At 46.0% G+C, this 23,223-nt stretch overlaps 1 protein-coding gene across 5 annotated transcripts in view; it reads left to right on the plus strand.

Moving 5' to 3' along the window:
* The window catches only part of PMS1 (PMS1 homolog 1, mismatch repair system component), a 581,602-nt gene that overhangs the window by 227,593 nt on the left and 330,786 nt on the right, over positions 1-23,223 (plus strand). For all 5 annotated transcript variants that reach the window (XM_040439910.1, XM_040439915.1, XM_040439913.1 and 2 more), the window contains one exon: positions 4,226-4,389. In XM_040439910.1, the coding sequence (XP_040295844.1) occupies positions 4,226-4,389 (164 nt within the window). The remainder of the gene's footprint in view (positions 1-4,225; positions 4,390-23,223) is intronic.

Raw genomic sequence — 23,223 nt, forward strand, 5'->3', positions numbered from 1 at the left:
AAAATTGCCAAAACCCACCTTTTAAGGACCAGTTCAGGTCTGAAGTCACTTTGTGGGGTCTACATAGTGGATACCCCCATAAATGACCCCATTGTAGAAACTACACCCCTCAAGTTACTTAAAACTGATTTTACAAACTTTGTTAACCCTTTAGGTGTTCCACAAGAATTAAAGGAAAATGGAGATCAAATTTTTAAATTTCACTTTTTTGGCAGATTTTCCATTTTAATCCAATTTTTTCTTTAACACATCGATGGTTAACAGCCAAACAAAACTCAATATTTATTACCCAGATTCTGCGGTTTACAGAAACACCCCACATGTGGTCATAAACTGCTGTATGGGCACACAGCAGGGCGCAGAAGAAAAGGAACTCCACATGGTTTTTAGATGCCATGTCCCATTTGAAGCCCCCCTGATATGCACCCTTACAGTAGAAACCCCCAAGAAGTGACCCCATTTTGGAAACTAGGGGATAAGATGCCAGTTTTATTGGTACTATTTTTGGGTACATATGATTTTTTGATCATTCATTATAACACTTTATGGGGCAAGGTGACCAAAAAATTGGTTGTTTTAGCACATTTTTTATTTATTTCTTTTTACAGCGTTTTACCTGAGGGGTTCGGTCAAGTGACATTTTTATAGAGCAGATCTTTACAGATGTGGCGATACCTAATATGTATACTTTTTCTTATTTATTTAAGTTTTACAGAATAATAGCATTTTTTTAACAAAAAAATTATGTTTTAATATGTCCATGTTCTAAAGAGCTATAGTTTTTTTTATTTCTTGAGAGATTTTCTAATGTAGGGGCTAATTTTTTGCGAGATGAGGTGACGATTTTATTGGTACCATTTTGTGGGACATACGCCTTTTTGATCACTTGATGTAAGGTGACAAAAATTGGTTGTTTTCACTTTTTTTTTTTTTTTTACGGTATTCATCCTAGGGGTTAGGTCATGTGATATTTTTATAGAGCTGGTTGTTACGGACGCGGAAATACCTAATATGTATACTTTTTTTTATTTATTTCACTTTAACACAATAATAGCATTTTTGAAACCAAAAAAATTATGTTTTAATGTGTCCATATTCTGAGAGCTATAGTTTTTTTTATTTTTTGAGAGATTTTCTTATGTAGGGTCTCATTTTTTGCTGGATGAGGTCATCATTACCATGGGGCATAACTAGAAGTGACTGGGCCCCACAGCAATTTTTTGTATGGGGCCCCCACCCCGCGCACTTCGCAACTCAGGTGCCAGGGGGGCACAGACCAGGGCAGCATAGACGACGGGGGTGGGGGGGGGGGGGTTGCTGCAGAATTGTGCTTTCCTGTGTAGTATAACCTAAGAGGTGAATATGATGTCAAACTACATTGTATGTACAGCACAGTATGACCCCTGCTGTACATAGGATAGGTGCCCATTCTATGTATTGCTGCTGGGCTGACACCGACTGTCCCAATGGTCTGAGCACCTAATAACCACAGCTCACTGTCTCCATACATAAGGGAAGCCTACAAGTAGCTACGTTTTAATGGATTTACACCTATCGCAAGTACTAATATTCTGGGACTTGTAGTTCCCCAGAAGCAGTACAGGAAAGGCGGGGGGCTCTGGTTTTCTGCGACCCCCGTATCTACATCAGTGCTGGAAATGCTCCATTCACATGTCCTACGGCAAGGGCTAAATACTATACTTGGCAAGGACCTACTGACGTCACAACATCACGTGGCACTCCCAGATCACGTGGATCAGAAACAGAAGAGTAACGTGCTTTTTCACATGGATCATGGAGTTCGCGAGTGTCAGCCGCGCAGGAGAAGTATGCGGAACCTACTCGTGTAGTAACTTATTTTGAACTGAGGTGTGGGGGGGACTGTACGCTGAGATGTGGGGGGGACTGTACGCTGAGATGTGGGGGGACTGTACACTGAGGTATGGGGGGGACTGTATGCTGAGGTGTGGGGGGGACTGTACACTGAGATGTGGGGGGACTGTACGCTGAGATGTGGGGGGGACTGTACGCTGAGATGTGGGGGGGACTGTACGCTGAGATGTGGGGGGGACTGTACGCTGAGGTATGTGGGGGACTATACATTGAGGTATGGGGGGGACTGTACACTGAGATGTGGGGGGGACTGTACACTGAGGTGTGGGGGGACTGTACACTGAGGTGTGGGGGGGACTGTACACTGAGGTGTGGGGGGGACTGTACACTGAGGTGTGGGGGGGACTGTACACTGAGGTGTGGGGGGGACTGTACACTGAGGTGTGGGGGGGACCAACTCACTGTGAACTGGCTATATACTATTTCAGTTACATGTCCTACCTCAGGAGATGCGAGTTCATAGTGAGCAAAAGGACCTTTCATGATGTCAGGAACACGTGATCAGTCACATGAGTGGGCGGAGTCAGGCTTCGGGCTGTGCTGGAGACTGTGTTACTGCTCACATTTGGGGCCGGTGTTTGGTGATGGACAGGCCAGGCCCCCAATTGGAGCTGCACTGTATGTGCACTGTAGGAAACTTTGTGCCTCACGCTGCTGGGCGCCGGGCCCCGAAGCAGCTGCTTCCCCTGTAGTTACGCAAATGTCATTATCCATTCCTGGATAACCCCTTTAATGGATTGTCATGCAGTCCTGGCATATTACTGGCGACGATGGATGTGGAATCCCTCTACAGCTTCATCTTATACATCTGGATTTTGAGCCACATATGTTTTTATAAACAAGGGGGCAAGAAATGCATGACTACAACCTATTTGTTCTTGATTGGCTTCGTTTAATTCTCATGAACAATTTCTTTACTTTTGACCAGAAATTCTTCCATTAGCTCGGCAAGGTTACCATGGATAGTCCTTGTGCACTTACCTATGCCAATCTGTACCTGGGCCAGTAGTCTTTAACCCATTGCTGGAAGATTTCACAGCATCTATTCTAATCTGGTTGAGCTATATTGATGACATATTCATTCTGTGGCAGGGCACCAGAGACTAGTTTTGTGATTTTGTAACTGTGCTCCACCAGAACAATCTGGTGCTCTTTCTCACCTGTGAGATCCTGGAGACTTGTATCAATTTTGTGGATCTCACAATCATTCTAGAGACCAATTGCTAGATCAGTACCAACATTTTTTTTAAATCTACTGCAACTAACAGTTTACTCATATGGTACAACTGCCATCATAGGGCGCTTAAGTCTGATATTCCAAAAGGCCAATATCTCCGGACCAGAAAGAATTCTTCAGCATTGTGTGCGTCTCCCACGTTGCGGTCACAGATGCGTGGGGGTACTGTGCTTATGTTTAAACACCACTTGCAATGTATATACTATTCTGAGCTGCATGTTTACTGGTGGCTCTACTGCCTTTATCCCCTTATACTTTCTCCTGAGGGTTCCACCTGTACCACCTCACTGTGAGTTTCTGCTTCACAGCCTGGCTTTATGGCCTCTGCTTTGGTGGGCTACTATATACCTTTGTTTTATAAGGTATTAATAAAGTTGCGTTTCAATTGTTTCTTTACAGGCCAATGCTGAAACAGCAATTACAGGATTGTTAGTTTTTTCTATTATTCCCCTTTGCAAAATTTTTTTAGACCGCTAAGAAATGATATATAACCCTTAAATTAGATCTTTGAAGAATCCAACATCCTGCAAAAACAAGCTTTCATATAGCGAAATCAGTGTAAAAATATGAACGCTATGGAATACAAGACTGAAAAAAGCAAAAACTTGGTCTTAAAGTGTCAAACAGTTCATGGCATTAAGTGTTAAAAGACAGTTGGTGCTCAGTGATTTGCTTAGTTGCACACTAGATGGCACTATTCACTAATGAACATTACTGTGAATTCTACGAACTACAAGAATTACACTAAATTGATGTATTAGAGTAATTTTGTGTTTATTCTTTATAGAATCTAGATCACTTCATAGAGATGTGTTCAGCCTCTGACTTCAATGTGTCATTTTTTCGTTCAGCGCTGTCAAAATATCTAATGAAATCTACTATGGTTTTTGTTATAATACAAGAGTGAGTTCACACTTTGTGTACAATTATGCAAAAAAAGAAAAAAACTAATGTGACTACAGTGCATGAACTTAATTTTAAAACAAAGTTTAACAAGGATAGAGAAGTTGAATGCTTTTTTTCCCTCATAATGACATGCTCAGCAATCTTATGTGCACAAGATAAACTGTTATGTTCTCTATCTTTCTGCTCTAGGCACTACAGTCTCTGTAATGAAATTGTTCAAAAATCTGCCTGTTCGAAAGCAGTATTATTCCACTGCAAAAAAATGTAAGGAAGAGCTCAAAAAGATTCAAGATCTACTTATTTCATACGGACTTATTAAGCCAGATGTTAGGATTGTACTTGTACATAATAAGGTAATTCTGCTATTTTTAATACTATATATGACCAGAAACAGTTGCACTTTTTTTTATAGGCTAACATACCTGTATTGAAAAAAAGTTCAAATATTGGCATTTTGGGCAGTGTCTTACCAGCGCATAAATGAAAACACTACATCACCAGTGCATGGCCATGGTAAAGCAGGGAGGGAAGGCCTCCGTGCTGGAAGGAGTAAAACGTTGGTGCGACCAGAGCAACGGTAGCGTCCTCGTTTCACCAAACAGCTAATAACACGTAAGGAAAAAAACAAGGCTCAAATCTCTGGAATGGAGCTTTGGATTGGGAAGGGGGGTGGAAAGCAGTTTGTTCAGTTACCTACAGCTATCTAAGGGCTCTTACACACGAGCGGATGCCGTGCGGGTAATCCGCTTCGTGAAAGAATGCCAAACTCCGCTCCAGACAGCAGAGACACGGAGCATGAACATGATTGATAATGCTCCGTGCCTCTCTGTGACCTTTTTACTACAAAATCACAGTGAGATAAAGTTGTCACCGTGATTTTCTAGTGGAAAGATCACAGAGAGGCACAGAGTATTATCATTCATGTTAATTCTCCGTGTCTCTGCTGTCCGGAGCGGGGTTTGGCATCCGCTCGTGTGAAAGTGCCCTAACTGTGCACTTGGTTTAATAGAGCGGTCTCTGACAGACACCATTTTAAAGTGTCTCATGTGGACAACCCCGTTTTTAATGGAAGCTTAGGGGATTGAGGCAGCCTGTTATTACTAGGGAAGTTCTATGGAGAAAAAGAGGTCCAGCTCGATTAAAATTGTTACCTTTATTTTTCAGTGCAGATAAAAGCCAGTTACACTCCAGTCTACATGTTTCGGATCAAGGACAATAGCGATCCTTCCTCTTTTTCTCCTTTCACTTTAGTCACACCGTGGTTCCTGGCATGGTCCGTGCTCGGTGTAACAGGGTTTGAGCACGCCTAAATTTTTTCTTTCTGCCTACCTAGGGAAGTTCTATGGACTGTGGCTGCTGGCTACTTACCACTTAACATTAAAAAAAAACGTATATGTAAGTTAGTTCCTATATCCAGTTTAGTTTTATTCCTTGTATTCATGGTCCTCTTGAGATGCTCTTATAGAGTGGGATCTTGGTCAGAGAGGGGATGGCCATAATTGGTGGTGGCCACAATCCCTAATAGGGCATGTGGAGAGGGGTTATCTTCATAAGACAACCTATAAAGTGTACCCAAAAATGTGAAGTAAAGGATGGGCTTGTAATATATATGGACCTTTGGGCTTTTCTACTTTTCATCAGAACCCCGTCGTTTAATGCTGATCGCGGCACCTGACGGGTTAAATGATAGGGCTCACCATTCCCCGTCATTGCGGCTGGGTGACGGCTGTATAATGCAGCTGGCACCCACCGCGTATGGAGCTCGCTCCTTACATTTAGAGGTTAATTATTTTCATGGGTGGTGCCGTGGCAGCTTCAGAGCAGCCTCCACTTAATGTTTTAATTGGTGACAGTGGGGGCCGTATCACAGTGGGGAGGGATTCCCCCCATCCTCCACCATGCTGCTGATGAGAGCATAGCGTGTGCCATGTTCTCTGAGAAAAGATACTAAGCTGGACAGTAGCACAGCCTAGTTTCAAGAAAAAAGCAAATCCGGTATCGTATCAATCTGGATGAAAAAATTTGGATTGGGTATCGAAAGTTTGATTCCCCGTACAACCATGATAAAGGGCATTTGCTGAAGTGAGACAACCCCTTTAAGCTCTAGTGTATAATCGCTCCAGCAGAGTTTAAGCTACAGAGATTTAAAACCGAATTTCAAGCTACTCAATGCATATCTTAAGGACAGCGATTTTTATTTTATTTTGTAGTGACAAAAAATATAAGGTCCGTTTCAGATGAGCTCTGGGAACTATTCTCTGTGTGGAAGTATGATCTATTGACTGTGACACAGTGAGGGGAATGGTCTGAGAAAACAGGTATTTTCCTCCCAGCGCGTGCTGCGGGACTGATTTGCAGCCAGGTGGGGACGGCAGGAACATCCCAAAGCGTCCATGATGTCCGGAAAGCAGTCCGTGCGGCGATCCCTAAGATGACACCCTTAGATGACGTCGAAACCTACCTGGTGATGAAAAACGAGAAAGTGGCCTCAAGGAATAAACTACCCCGAGACCAGTGGGCTGAGGTCGTTGCTCTGTTCCTGGCATCCGATTCTCAGCGAGTGTATTTCGACTTGCCGGACAATCAAGCGGCCGACTACCAGAAAGTAAAGGGTGAGATTCTGGCAAGACTGGAGATTAATGTGTTGGTCCGGGCCCAGCGGGTACATCAGTGGGGGTTTTACCCGGCTATGCCCGCGAGACCCCAGTATTATGACTTATGTCCCCCTCTTGCAAAACTGGCTACAGCTATGCTGGATAGACTATTAGCTGATATGTTCTGGAGGGCTTAGCCACCCCCTCTCCAGCACTCGATCGGCCAGGTGTGTACTGGTAATTCCCTGGAGATGGCGGACCTGGTGGAACGCTATGAGGCTACTAAGAATCTACAGGGGGCTCTTTTGGGAGAGGGCAGTCCAAACCCGGAAATCTCCACCCCAGGCCTGGAGATTTGAGCCGAAGAAACCCACCCAGGATGTACCCACTATGGGCCTGGCTCAGTTAGTCTGCTGGCAGTGTCAGAAGCCTGGCCATGTAAGGGTTGACTGTCCTCATCGGGTTGAGCCCATGGACACTAATTGTGGTTACCGTCAGTCGCTATATGCCAGGAAACTGTGTGCAACAGGTACCCCAGAATCTCTAGACCACTTGTGCCAGGTGGAAGTGGTAGACACAAGAGGAGGCACTGCTGGACTTAGGGAGGCTGGTGACCCTAGTAAGGGCTACCCTAGTGCGGTCCACTTTGAGTATAATGGCCGTAAAGTTGGGGTGATGTGCATCCATGGACACTTAAAAGACTACCCCACCGCACTGGTGTCTTTAACCACGGTAGCCAGCAGGTGGACCAACAAGGTAGCAGTCGCCCAAATCTACACTACGAACTCATAATAGGGAGAGACTTTCCAGGCTTCCCGACCCTATGGCCGGTTGTGAGAGTAACTGATACCCGTGAGTCAGGGGTAAACCCAGGAGATTTGCCTTGTTCAGGAGGAAGGCCAGAACCCTGGGAACCTGAGGCCGAAGGGCCAGCAGTAGGGGTGACCGCCACTTCGGTGGAAGAGGGGGAGATAACCCCGCTGAGTGTAATGGTGGGAGATGTGGAGTACTTGCCACCGGGTTCTGAGTTGGCAAGCGTTAAAGGGCTTCTGTCACCCCACTAAACATTTTTTTTTTTTTTTTGGGTTACTTATAATGCCTATAATGCGATTTATGCATACATACTGTAATTAATCATTTTCGTTAAGCAGATTCTGTTAAAAACGTACTTTTAAAATATGCAAATTACCTTGCTACCAGCAAGTAGGGCGGCTACTTGCTGGTAGCAGCCGCATCCTCCTATCCTAAAGACGCCCCCTCCGCATGCTGATTAACAGGGCCAGCGGACGGGATCTTCCTCTGCTGGCCCTGTCTGCTATCAAGATCTCGCGCCTGCACCGTAACGGTATTCAGTCGGCGCAGGCGCCCAGACAGGTAGAGCGGCGCCCAGGGATCCCCCTGCACTTACTGTTATACCTGGGCGCCGCTCCGTTCGCCCGGTATAGCCTCCGGTATCTTCATATGTTAGGCTCCACCCAGGGGAACCTGCCGGCGTCTCTTTCTCCCATGCTGTAGCGCTGGCCAATCGCAGCGCTCAGCTCATAGCCTGAGAGAGAAAAAAACCTCTCAGGCTATGAGCTGAGCGCTGCGATTGGCTAGCGCTACAGCATGGGAGAAAGAGACGCCGACAGGTTCCCCTGGGTGGAGCCTAACATGTGAGGATACCTGAGGCTATACCGGGAGAACGGAGCAGCGCCCAGGTATAACAGTAAGTGCAGGGAGATCCCTGGGCACCGCTCTACATGTCTGTATACTTAGTTTAGATTTTCTATTCTAGTGAAAGGTCCTCTTTAACCTAACATTAAAAAGCATGTTTAAAAAAGTGGTGTCTAAGGATGGGAAGTAGGGATCGACCGATTATCGGTTTTAACGATATTATCGGCCGATATTCAGGATTTTGACCGTTATCGGTATTGGCATCTATTTTGCCGATATACCGATAACGTATTGGGAACACAGAACTCAGCAGCACAGGGGAGAAGGAAGCAGTGTCTCCCTCCCCCTGTGCTGCTGCTGCCGCCAATTAGAAGAGAGAGGACAAAAGAAGGGGAGGGGCTGTGGCCACCGCTCCACCAATGAAGATAAGTCCGATCGGAGCCCCAGCTGTGTAATCCTGGGGCTCCGATCGGTTACCATGGCAGCCAGGACGCTACTGAAGCCCTGGCTGCCATGTTCAGCTCCATGCTGCTGTGTGTACAAAGCACAGAGCAGGGACAGTGTGAGATCCTATTCACCCTGATAAAGATCTATCAGGGTGAATAGGACAAGGGTTCTAGTCCCTAAGGGGGCTAAAAGTTAGTAAAAAAAAATAAAAAAAATATTAAGTATAAATGAAAAAGAAAGATTTACAAAAAAAAAATACACGTTAACAATAAACATATAAATTTTCAGCAGATTTGTGTAGGATTTTTTTTTTTTTTCAAAAATGAAAATTCCCACAATATCGGTATAAATTATCGGCTATCGGCCTGAAAGTTCACAAATTATCGGTATCGGCCCTAAAAAATCTATATCGGTCGATCCCTAATGGGAAGGACTGGGACCTCCTTCAGCCCTATCTTGTATTTGTAGTGCGAGAGGTGCCCCAGGCATCTACTGGGTTCTCGCCCTTCGAACCTGCTATATGGCAGACATGCTCATGGTCTGTTGGACATAGCCAAAGAGGCGTGGAAGCAACAACCCACCCCAGTATTATTGAATTCTTCACCCTGATGCAGGAATGCATGAAAACAGTGTTGCCTCTTGTAAGAGAGCATGTGGAGGCAGCTTAGCGAACGCAAACTCTGGTCTATATTCGGCAGGCTCGGGTCCGGATCTTTAACCTGGGAGATCAGGTTTTGGTTCTGGTACCGACCGTGGACAGTAAGTTCCTGGCTAGGTGGCAAGGACCCTACGAAGTAATCGAAAAAGTTGGAGAGGTATACTACAAGGTACACCAGCCAGGGCGGCGAAAGCCGGAGCAGGTGTACCTTGTGAATTTACTCAAACTGTGGAAAGATAAGGGAGACCAGTACTGACCACTGAGTTTTCTAGGGGAAGAGATTCCGGCCCCTCGGTTTGATGCAAGGGAAGCGGTTGCCACAGTGAAGATTGCTGACAGCCTCTCCTCTGAACAGACTCAGAGGCCAGGGAGTTCGTCAGCAGGAACACGGATGTTTTCTCAGACCTCCCCGGACACACTGCCACAATTCAGCATGACATTGTCACTGAACCTCAGGCAAAAGTCCAATTAAAACCATACCGGCTACCAGAGGCTCGGTTACAAGCCATCTCGGAGGAAGTGTAGCTAATGCTGCAACTAGATGTTATTGAGTAGTCTAAAAGTAAGTGGCCCAATCCTATAGTTTTAATACCAAAACCGGATGGGACGTTACGGTTCTGTAACGATTTTCGTAAACTAAACGAGATTTCCAAATTCGATGCGGAAGAGGCTTTCTCTGCTTTGAAGTCGGCCCTGTGTGGGTCCCCGATTTTGGCGACACCCGTCTTCAAAAAGGAATTTATAGTACAGACCGATGCCCCCGAAGTAGGCCTCGGTGCTGTACTGTACTGTCTCAGGAAGTCAACGGGGAGGAGCATCCCGTTGTCTTCCTCAGCCGTAAGTTCACCCCAGCCGAGACCAGGTACAGTATAGTGGAAAGAGAGTGCCTATCTATCAAGTGCGCATTCGAGTCTCTCCGTTATTTGTTGGGGAGAAAATTCCGCCTGGTAACCAACCACTCCCCTCTCAAGTGGATTTTATTTGCCTCTCCGGGTTTTTGGCAGCCCCTGGCTGTCCTTAAATAGACAGCTGGGCTCAGCAGCAGGATCTCTGTGTTGGTATCTGAGGCTTGGAGCCAGGTTGGAGATCTGAGATCTATAGGCTGAGGAAACAGGCTCCCTAAAGCCTGCCGTGGTCTGCTGGAGGCAGAACAGACATCAAGGTGACTTGTCTTATAGGAACTTTCAAATTTGTGTGAAGTAACACCAAGATGTACTTTCCATTGTGTGTGAAGTAAACACCAAGACTGTAAAGTAACGCATTGTTTTGTGCATTTGACTCAAGTGTGAATAAAACACTGAAGTTTTGCATTAAGAACTTGTCTTTTGCCTCTGTACTGCGTCCACTTACCCTATCTACCAGAGCAAAACCCCAAAATGACTTAAATGCTGCTCCTTTGACAAAATTTAATGGTATTACTAGCAGAAGGAGCCGGCTTTGTACGGGTATATTTCATCTATTTAATTTAATGTTTGTGTGTGTCGTTAAAAGATATTGACTGTATCCATTATAACAGTGACATCTACAGTACCCCGCCCCTTTAACAGTGACCTACACAGGGGCCTGCTCCCTTAACATTAGCATCCACAGCATCCTCCCCTTTAACAGTGACCTACACAGTGGCCGCCACTCTTTATTAGTGACCTCCACAGTACCCCGTCTCATTAACAGTGATTTCCACAATAACCCGCCCCCTTAACAGTCACCTTCACAGAGTTCCGTTCCCTTAAACTGTGACCTCCACAAAACCCGCCCCCTTAAAAGTGACCTCTACAGCACCCCGCCCCTTAACACTGGCCTCCATAGCGAACCGTCCCTTTAACAGTGATCTCCATCGTTTCCTGCCCTCCTAAGAGACCTTCACAGCATCCTGCCCCTGAACAGTGACCTCCACAGAAGCCCTTCCCCTTAACAGTGACCTCCACAGCATTCCGCCCCTTAACAGTAATCTCCACAGCAGCCCGCCCCTTTATTAGTGACCCCCACAGTACCCCATCTCCTTAACACTGATTTCCACAACACCCCGTCCCCTTAGTGGCCTCTACAGCAATCTGCCCCTTAACACTGACCTCCATAGCGGACCGTCCCCTTAACTGTGACCTCCACAGCAGCCTGCCCCTAGGGTGGCCAGAGGTCCAGTTTTAGGCCGGACAGTCCGGATTTCAGTCTCCGTATCCTCCTTTTGAACAGCTCACTCTCAGATAGCAGCACTGTGCTGTCTGAGCGTGAGCTGCAGGGAGAAAGTCACCCTCCCTCCCACCCCTACAGCTGAATGAAGTTGATTTTTACCTTCATTTTTTCAATCCCTGTTGGCTGAGGAATGGAAGTGGGGGGGTGGCCTAATGGGACCTCGGGGCGGGGTTTTAAGTCCATCTTCTGCCTCCTTAACTGTGATCTCCATAACATTCCGCTCCCTTAAGGCCTCTTTCACACGGGCGTTGCGGGAAAATGTGCCGGTGCGTTACGGGAACACCCGCGATTTTTCCGCGCGAGTGCCAAACATTGTAATGCGCATGTTTGGTACCCAGATCGGTGTTCTGTAGATTGTATTATTTTCCCTTATAACATGGTTATAAGAGAAAATAATAGCATTCTGAATACAAACTGCATACTAAAATAGCGCTCGAGGGGTTAAAATAAATAAATAAATAATTTAACTCCCCTTAATCCACTTGACCGCGGAGCCCGGCTTCTCCTTCTGTCTCCTTTCTTCAGGACCTGGGTAAGGGACCTGTGGTGACGTCACTCCGGTCATCACATGATCCATCACATGATTCATCACCATGGTAAAAGATCATGTGATGACCGGAGTGACGTCACCACAGGTCCTTTACCCAGGTCCTGAAGAAAGGAGACAGAAGGAGAAGCCGGGCTCCACGGTCAAGTGGATTAAGGTGAGTTAAATTATTATTATTATTTTTTTTAACCCCTCCAGTGCTATTTTAGTATGCAGTCTGTATTCAGAATGCTATTATTTTTCCTTATAACCATGTTATAAGGGAAAATAATAATGATCGGGTCCCCATCCCGATCGTCTCCTAGCAACCGTGCGTGAAAATCGCACCGCATCCGCACTTGCTTGCGATTTTCACGCAACCCCATTCACTTCTATGGGGCCTGCGTTGCGTGAAAATATAGAGCATGCTGCGATTTTGACGCAACGCACAAGTGATGCATGAAAATCACCGCTCATGTGAACAGCCCCATAGAAATTAATAGGTCGGTATTCAGTGCGGGTGCAATGCGTTCACCTCACGCATCGCATCCGCGCGGAATACTCTCCCGTGTGAAAGGGGCCTAACAGTGTCATCCACAGCAACCTGCCCCTTTAAAGCTGACCTACAGCAGTGAAGATAAATGGCTGGGTTGTTATGGAAACCTGGTGTAAAACTGTGTGGAGACTAAGGCCCCTTTCACACGAGCGAGCTTTCCGCGTGGTTGCAATGCATGACGTGAACGCATAGCACCCGCACTGAATCCTGACCCATTCATTTCAATGGGTCTGTGTACATAAGTTTTTTCAGTTCTGCTTTGCATGAAAAACGCAGCATGTTCTATATTTGCGTATTTCACACAGCCCTTGCCCTATAGAAGTAAATGAGGCTTCAGTGAAAAATGCATTGCATCCGCAAGCAAGTGTTTTTCACTGATGGTTGTTAGGAGATGTTGTTTGTAAACCTTCATTTTTTTTATCGTGCGCATGAAAAATGCATGAAAATGCATTGTACCCGCTTGGAAACAACTGAACGTAATCGCAGACAAAACTGACTGAACTTGCTTGCAAAATGGTGGGAGCTTCACTGAACGCACCCTGAATGAACCTGGAGCCAATCCTTTTCGCTCATGTGAAAGAGGCCTAAGGACCTGCAAGCTTCTTTTGGCTGATAAGGGCAGTGGCGTAACTAGAGTGTTATGGGCCCCAGTGCAAACTTTGTATCGGGGCCCCCCTACCCCCCGATTTTTATAAAGAAGCGGCAGATTTTCTTACTAATGGCTTTCCCGTGTGGCTAGTCCGCTGCGTGAATGAGGGCCAAGCCCCATTCCGGACAGCAGAGACACGGAGCAGTAACGCGATTGATAATGCTCCATGCCTCTCTGTGACCTTTTTACTAAAAAATCACAGGGAGATAAAGTGGTCACCGTGATTTTGTAGCAAAACGATCATAGAGAGGCACAGAGCATTATCAATTATGTTACTGCTCGGTGTCTCTGCTGTCCGGAGTGGGGCTTGGCTCTCTTTCACACAGCAGATGACCACACGGGATCCGCTCGTGTGAAAGAGCCCAATGCATGGCTACACTCACCCAATCCTAATAAAATCTGGTCCTACCTCATCCAGGGTGTCGCTGGCGTCGGTGTGATGTCCGCTGGATCCAGAACAAGGTCCCTGTGGTGATAGAAAAAAAAAGAATAATCACATAAGGAAGGGATGGTGACTACCCCTGTGAAACTACCAGCTGGGGGAGCTCTGCTGGCCTGGTAGACTGAGCTATGCCAATGTATAGCAGGGTAATTTAGGACATTTCCCCTAAGTGCTACCACACAGTACTAATGTCCACATTGTGGCCCCTCACAGTAGTAATGCCCATCTTGTGGCCTTTCACAGTAATTAAGCCCACCTTGTGGTCCCTTCACAAAAGTTATGTCCTTCTTGTGGCCCCTCACAGCAGTTATGCCCACCTTTGTTCCTGTCACAGTAGTTATGCCCAGATATGTGCCCCTCACAGTAGTTATGCCAAATATGTGCCCCCTAACAGTAGTTATGCCAAATATATGCCCCCTCACGGTATTTATGCCAGATATGTGCCCCTCACAGTGGATATGCCCAGATATGTGCCCGCTCACAGTGGTTATGCCCAGATATGTGCCCACTCACAGTAGTTATGCCCAGATATGTGCCCCTCACAGTGGATATGGCCAGATATGTTCCCCCTCACAGTAGTTATGCCAGACTATGTGCCCCTCACAGTAGTTATGACCAGATATGTGCCCCCTACAGTGGTTATGCCATATTATGTGCCCCTCACATTAAATATGCCCACATATGTGCCCCTCACAGTGGTTATGCCAGATTATGTGCCCCCCTCACAGTAGTTATGCCTTTATATGTGCCATCTCATAGTTATGCCTTTATATGTGCCCCCCTCACAGTAGTTATGCCAGATATGTGCCCCCCTACAGTGGTTATGCCAGATTATGTGCCCCTCACATTAGATATGCCCACATATGTGCCCCTCACAGTGGTTATGCCAGATTATGTGCCCCCCTCACAGTAGTTATGGCAGATTAGGTGCCCCCTCAGTAGAGATGCCCACTTTTGTGCCCCCTCACTCTAGTTGTGCCCATCAACCCCCCCCCCCCCCCCCCTTCCCCTTTGCCCCCAGTCTGCAGTGTTAGGAAAATAAAAATAAAACACATACTTACCCTCTTCCCTGATGTTGCGCTGCCACACTGACATCGCACTGCTGGCTGTACTAAAGGCAGTTTCCCGGGCCTTCAGAGCTCCTCCCACAGCCAGCAGCCCGATGTGCGGCCAGCAGAGGGAGCGCTAGAGCTCCTGCTTCACTGATGATCTGGAGACAGCCCGGCAGTGACAAGAACTGCCGGGCCGAGTGTATGTGAGTGAGTGCGCGCGTCCTCCCTCTTCCTCCCACCCCCTCTGCGCAAACCTCCCCCACCTTGCCTCATATTAAACATGTAATGGAGCCAGTGGCGTAGCGTGGGTAACAAGCACCCGGGGCAAGCCAAGTATTGCGCCCCCCCCCCCCCAACCTGTGACCACGCCCCTTTTTTAAACAAATAATGTAATAGATGTCACCTGCAGTCCTATGTAACACCACAGATAACACGGTGATAACTCTGAGTACAGATAATGTAGTAGATGGGTGTGAGGCCCCAGAATTCAGAACACACACAGTGTGACCTCAAGTCTGGGGCCAGGCTGAGGCAGTGTGGGACAAATTCTATATACCCCCTCCCCCCTACCGTGAAACAGATATTTGGATGGACATAACATACATTGCTATGAAATATACAGGAGAATACCGCACCATACCTGTTACATCCAGTGACATCTCCTGTGATGTAGACTTTCATCAACGTCCTCATTCGGAGATAGGACCATCATGACACCTTCTTTCAGCCATGTCTCGTCTCTGCAAAGTTTTGCAGAAAATGTTTTAGATTCCTCACTTTACTATCATCCTCAGATAACAGAAGTCCCCTTCCCCTGTAGTGCCCATAAGTATAATGCTCTCTGTATAATTATAATATATAATGGCCCCCTCTGTATTATTATTATAATGACCACCTCTGTAGTATTATAGTAATAATTATGGCCCCCTTCAGCCCCTCCAGCATACAGTCCTGTGTAAGATACAACACTCCCCCTGCCTTTAGTCCTTCTTGCAAACAGTCCCATGTAAAACACATCACTCTCCCTTCAGCTCCTCCAGCATACAGTCCCATGTAAGATACAACCCCCAGAGGATGCTATCTGCCCATCTCTCCTGTCCATATACCAGGCCTACCAGTATTACCCCTTCATATACCGCCTGGTCCCCCCACACCTAACAGTCTGAGTCACTTGTCTCCGTGAGTGTTAGGTGGGGTGACCAGGCAGGCAGGTGGTATATCAATGGCTAATGCTGGTAGACCTGGTATATGGACAGCAGAGATGGGCAGATGGCATCCTCTGGGCAGTACTGTCTCTCTGGTCTTCCTTCACCAGCACCCGGACTGCCACGGTCCTGCTTGGCCTGGCTCTCATGGCACTTCACTGCCTCATGCTTGGCTATCAGCACTGAGTGACTCAGTCAATGTTGCAGTGTGACTGAGTCACTCAGCGCTGATAGCCAAGCACGAGGCAGTGAAGTGCCATGAGAGCCAGGCCAAGCAGGACCGTGGCAGTCAGGGTGCTGGTGAAGGATGACCAGAGAGACAGTACTGCCCAGAGGATGCCATCTGCCCATCTCTGCTGTCCATATACCAGGGTAGGCCTGGTATATGGACAGCAGAGATGGGCAGATGGCATCCCAGAGAGGCAGTACTGTCTCAGTGTCCCTGGTCATCCTTCACCAGCACTCTGACTGCAGTGCCATGGTGCCATCTGCTTGGCAGCCTTGGCCTGGCTCTCATGACACTTACTGGCACTTAACTCATATAATCATATATTACCCCTAAAGCCTGCCTGCCCTCAGCCAATGCCAACAAAGTAAACTACTGACCTAATTACACACTCAGGGTGGGACTTTGGGACTCTGGGACAGTGACACTGACTGTCACTCACTCTGTCTCAGGGTCGCTTGAATCCAGGGCCGGCGCCACCTATAAGCAGAGTAGGCCACCGCGCAGAGCGCACTCTGCCTGGGAGCGCCGGTGCTCTCGAGTCCGAATCCCGACTAGCCGCCGCCCGCTCCATGCCCCCTACTTGTGATCCATCCATCTAAGTTCTAACATCTTCTCCTGATTCCTACCTGGCTGTCATCGATCTGACTCCTCCTGTTTGGCTGTTCCTGTACTTGCTGGCCGGCCGGATAATGGTGGATTGTGCTGCACTGCTGCCCCTGCGAGGGCATGCATTTGTTCAGCCACTTAGTATTACTTAGTGGGGGCACTGGGGGGAAAATTACGTAATGGGCACTGCCCATTAAGTAATTTGCCCCCCAGTGCCCCAACAAAGTAATACTGCCCCCACAGACAGTGCACAACTCACTGCGCACTGCCCATTACGTAATTTGCCCCCCAGTGGCCCACTAAGTAATACTGCCACAACTGTGCACTGTCTGTGGGGCACTATTACTTAGTGGGGGCACTGGGGGGCAAATTACGTAATGGGCAGTGTGCAGTGAGTTGTGCACTGTCTGTGGGGGCAGTTAGTATTACTTAGTGGGGGCACTGGCGGGCAAATTACGTAATGGGCACTGCCCATTACGTAATTTGCGCCCCAGGGCCCCAACAAAGTAATACTGTCCCCACAGACAGTGCACAATGCCCCCACTAAGTAATTCAAGTTGAATCACTGTCTCTAGGCTCATGGCTGGACTACAGTCTCCTACTGATTCAGCTGCAGCCATGATCTTCTGCTTCTTCTTGCTGCCTCCGGCTCCTGGCTCTGCAGTCTGCACTGTACTTCCCGCCTGGAAGGTGGGCGGAGCCTATCGGGAACTGCCGTGCATGCCCCGCCCCCTCTCGCCTCCTCACTCTGCTCTGCAGCCGAACGCTGTGTGAAGAAAAAAAAACACAGCGTCGGCGATTTAATTTGTGCCAGCCCCGCAGACGGCGCCCCCTGCAGAGTGGCGCCCGGGGCGACGGCCCCCCCGGCCCCCCCCCATGCTACGCCTCTGAATGGAGCGCCCTGACGGGGCCCGGCATTGTCACTGTACTTCATGCCGGGCCCCTTCACAGCGCTTCATTACATGTTAGTACAGCGGGCCCCCTCCCCCCGCCGGGCCCGGTCGCAGTCGCACTCCCTGCGACCGCGATCGTTACGCCCCTGGATAAGGGACATGTGACTGTGTGTATGGCAGTTGAGATATGAAAAGAAAGACCTGCAGGCTACTATTGGCTACTGTAGGTCATGTGATGTGCCATATTTGTGTTTTTTGGGGGAATATCTCAGGAACGGTACGTCCTAGAGAGCTGAGACCTGGTCTAAAACCTTCCCGGACACCTGATGTACCTATGTGCCAAATTTTGTGATTGTAGATTCCTTTAGCGGACATACACAAATACACTCAGCTTTATATATTAGATAGTAACATAGTACATAAGGCCGAAAAAATACATTTGTCCATCCAGTTCGGCCTGTTATCCTGCAAGTTGATCCAGAGGAAGGCAAAAAAAAACCTGTGAGGTAGAAGCCAATTTTAAAGTGGGGAATAAAAAATTCCTTCCCGACTCCAATCAGGCAATCAGGATAACTCCCTGGATCAACGACCCCTCTCTAGTAGCTATAGCCTGTAATATTATTACACTCCAGAAATACATCCAGGCCCCTCTTGAATTCCTTTATTGTACTCACCATCACCAGATAATAATTTATAATGCTGTATGTTCTTGCTTGACCTTGGCCATACTGATACTGACGGCATTATGTCAGTACATTCATTAAGTCTGATGTTGGGCAGGGACACACAAAATTCAAAATCATTATAATACCATGAAGTTCTGTCACGGGATCAGCCCTAAGTATGGGTAATACTGCTGGCACACAGTGTGTGTTTTGCAGAGTGAACACACTCATTTGAAACTGGCCTAAGACTTAGAGATGAGCAAATTTCCTAAAATTTATTTTCATCCAAATCATCTGAATTTGTCAAAAAAGTTGATTCAAGTACGTATTGACTCTACCCAATCCAAAATTGCTTTAACCCCTTCATCACTACCACCATACATGTATGGTGGAAGTGGGGAGTTTAATAATTGAGCATGCTCATGTGTGCCATAGGTGCCGGGTTTCTGATATATAAAACATGAGAGACCCAGAGCTAGTGTGCGCGATTGGTGGAATGCTGATCGCAGACATTCGCATCTAAGGTGGCATTCCTGTGAGCTCTGCGCTCCTGGGGCCTTAAAGGCTTCCCTGTGCTGAGATCAGGGAGGCCATTTATTTGTGGTCATAGCCTCTAGTCATAACCATAACCCAGCCTATTGCAGCTATAGTTTTTATGGAGGCCTGCAGATGGCAAGGCTGTATAGGAACATACCAAATCTGTAATACATTGCAATGATAATTAATTGCAGTGTAAGGCAGAAACAATCTGAAGATTACATATTCAGGTCCCGTAGGAGGGCTTAAAAAGTTAAATGTTTTTTAAAAGATTAAAAAAATTTAAATCATACCTATAATAAAAATAAACAAAAAAGAATAAACATCATAGCCATCCCTTTATCCCAAAACGGCCATACTATTAAAATATCAACCTATTTCTCACTTACAGTGAAAGCCATAATCGAAAAATAAAATCCAAATGCCTGATTTGCTCTTTTTTGTCACTCCACCCCCACCTAAAATTGAATAAAAAGTGATCAAAAGGTCATATACGCTCCAAAAAGTTATCATTTAAAACTACAGATCACTCCACAAAAAGTGAGCCCTAACACAGCTCAGTAGACATAATTGTACAAAAGTTGTGTCAGAATATGGTGATGAAATGAAAAAATACATTGTACATTTTTTAAAAGTATTAAAAGATAAGAAAAACCTATACAAATGTGGTTTCACTGTGATTGTAGTGACCCAGAGAATGACGAGAACATGTTAGGGACCACTGTAAAAACAAAGCCCATAACATTCCCACCCCATTTACTCTACATTATATGCAATATTAAATGGTGCCATTAGAACAGGTGCCATTTCCCGCAAAATAAAAAACCCTCATGTGGCTATGTGAATGGAAAATGTAAAAAGTTAAGGGCTTCGGGAAGGGTGGGACTAAAAAACTGAAAATAGTCAAGTTCTGAAACGGTTAAAGAGGTTTTTTGGGCATTTTATCTTATGAGCCCTTAGTAATAAGACTGAGTTCAGACTTTAGTTATTTGGTCAGTTATTTTCATCAGTTATTGTGAGCCAAAACGTAGGTGCGGGTCAAAAACACAACAGGTGCAGATCTTTTAAATACACCTTACCTCTGAGTAGGCTTCACTACAGGTTTTGGCTCACAATAACTAATGGAAATAACTGATCAAATAACTGAAATGTGAACTCAGCCTAACCTGTGGAAGAAAGTCGTTTTCCATAGTGTTTTCCATAGTATTTACACTCCCTCACTCTGCTGATGTCTCCATCTCCCCTGCACTCGCACAGGCTTCTGACCTCACCCAGATCCTGACCAAATGTGGCCGCTTATTTTCCTATTCAGCTGCATTTACTCTAAAAATTTTATTGCACATATACAGTCCTGATCAAAAGTTTAAGACCACTTGAAAAATGGCAAAAAAAATCATATTTAGCATGACTGGATCTTAAAAAGGTTCCAAGTAGAGCTTCAACATGCAACAAGAAGAAATGGGAGTGAGAAAAAACATTTTTTTGAGCAATCAATTTAATGAAAACAACGAATAAACTGAAACAGGTTGTTTTTCAGCTGATCAAAAGTTTAGGACCACATGCCTTTAAAAGGCCAAATCTGTGCAAAGATGTGGATTCATTGTCATTTTCTGTCAGGTAGTCACACGTTGTGATGGCAAAGGCTAAAAAACTCTCCCTTTTTGAACATGGTCGGGTTGTTGAATTGCATAAGCAGGGTCTCTCACAGCGCGCCATCACTGCTGAGGTGGGATGCAGTAAGACAGTAATTTGGAATTTCTTAAATTCTTAAATGATCCTGAGGGTTATGGAACAAAAAAGTCAAGTGGAAGACCCAAAAAAATGTCATCCGCACTGAGCCGGAGGATCCAATTGGCTGTCCATCAAGACACTGAACGATCTTCGACCCAAATTAAGGCCCTTACTGGTGCTGCCTGCAGCCCCATAACCATCAGACGGCATCTGAAACTGAAGGGCTTCAAAAACAAAAAACGTCTTCAAAGACCTCGTCTCCTTGAACGCCACAGAACTGCTCGTTTGGACTTTCCAAGAGAGCACCAAACATGGGACATTCAAAGGTGGAAGAAATTTTTATTCTCTGATGAGAAAATTTTTTACCTCGATGGTCCTGATGGTTCCCAACGTTACTGACATGACAAGCAGATCCCACCTGAGATGTTTTCTACTCGCCCCAGTGGAGGGGGCACCATAATGGTCTGGGGTGCTTTTTCCTTCAGTGGAACACTGGAGCAGGGGCAGGGGCGTCAAACGGCCGCTGGCCATGTCCAGATGTTGCAGAGAGCATTCCTCATGACTGAGGGCCCTCGTCTGTGTGGTAACAACTGGGTTTTTCAACAGGACAACGCTACAGTACACAATGCCCGCAGGACAAGGGACTTCTTCCAGGAGAATAACCTCACTCTTTTGGTTAATCCTGCGTGTTCCCCTGATCTAAATCCAATTGAGAACCTTTGGGGATGGATGGCAAGGGAAGTTTACAAAAATGGACAACAGTTCCAGACAGTAGATGGCCTTCATGCGGCCGTCTTCACCACTTAGAGAAATGTTCCCACTCACCTCATGGAAACGCTTGCATCAAGCATGCCGAAACAAATTTTTGAAGTGATAAACCATAACGGCGGAGCTACTCATTACTGAGTTCATGTTTGGAAGTTGGATTTCTGGTTTAGTTTTTTTTTTGGAGGTGTGGTCCTAAACTTTTGATCAGCTGAAAAACAGCCTGTTTCAGTTTATTCGTTGTTTTCATTAAATTGAATGCTCAAAAAATGTTTTGTCTCACTCCCATTTCTTCTTGTTGCATGTTGAAGCTCTACTTGGAACCTTGTTAAGATCCAGCAATTCTAAATATGATTATTTGCCATTTTTCAAGTGGTCTTAAACTTTTGATCAGGACTGTATTTTTATTGGCATGAAGGGTTTTGTGGTTTCTGATTAGTTTTTTTATTGTCCTTCTTTTGCTGCAATTTTTAGACAAAAACACCAGCTCCAGATGCTGCATTAAATTCTGTGGCAAAGACCTTTGGCACAAAAGCTACTGTGAAACTACAATTACCAGCATGCACACTTATTCGGCTGTTCTTGTAACTCCTATAAGTGAAAGGAGGATTCTGGGAGTTGTATTGCCAGAACAGCTGGAGTGCTGGAGGTTGCTGATCTCTGGACTATGGGAGTTATATAAATACAGCACATTTTTTGGAGTGGTGTATTTTTCACCCTTGAGGTGCATTTTTTTGGGTTAATGGGTTTTTGTTTCTTTAAATTGCAGGATTTCCAACATACACTGCGTCTGACATTTTTGCCCTTGGTTTTCTGGCATTTTGTCCCACAGATATCTATTTTTCACCTGCTTAAATGGGGTTGTCTACTTTCCGATATTGATCACCTGTCCTCATGCTAGCTGTTCTTACCACTGTTTACCTGCTCTCCACCAGCAATGCTGTTAAATTACATCTCCTCCCTCCCATTCACTTGACTGTGAAGGAGCATTTACTCTTCAAACAGTTGATTGACAGGGCCGATTCTCCATTTTTTTTTATTGCTTCTCTTACCCAAAATTAAAATGTGATCAAAAGTTACACACACTCCAAAATGGTACCAATAAAAACTGCAGACTATCACGCAAAAAATGAGCTCCCACACAGCTCAGTAGATATAACTATAAAAAAGTTATGGGGAACAGTGATGTAAAAAAAAATATTTTTCTAAGTTTTAATTTATTTGTACACTATTTAAACATAAAAAACCTATACATATGTGGTATCTTTCTAATCGAACTGACCCAGAGGAATGAAGGGCACGGGTCAGTTTTTCCACAAAGGAAACGTTGTAGGGACAAAACCCAGTTTTTTTTTTCAATTGCACCCTATTTGGAATTTTGTTCCCGCTTCCCATTACATTGTATGGCATATTAAATGGTTGCATTAGAAAGTACTACTTATCCCGCAAAAAATATGCCCTCATACTAGGGATCGACCGACTATCGGTTTTACCGATATTATCGGCCGATATTCAGGATTTTGACAGTTATCGGTATCGGCATCTATTTTGCCAATATTCCGATAACGTATGGGGAACACAGATTGCGCTGCTCTCAGCGCTCTCTGTGTTCCCTCAGCAGCACAGGGGAGAAGGAAGCAGGTTCTCCCTCCCCCTGTGATGCTGCTGCCACCAATGAGAGGAGAGAAGACAAGAGGAGGGGAGGGGCTGTGGCCACTGCGCCACCAATGATGTTAACTTACTCATTCATTCAAATTGAACAGGAGGCGGGAGCTGGCTGCAGAAT

Source organism: Bufo bufo, chromosome 7 (genome assembly GCF_905171765.1).
Source record: "Bufo bufo chromosome 7, aBufBuf1.1, whole genome shotgun sequence".
Lineage (NCBI taxonomy): Eukaryota > Metazoa > Chordata > Amphibia > Anura > Bufonidae > Bufo > Bufo bufo.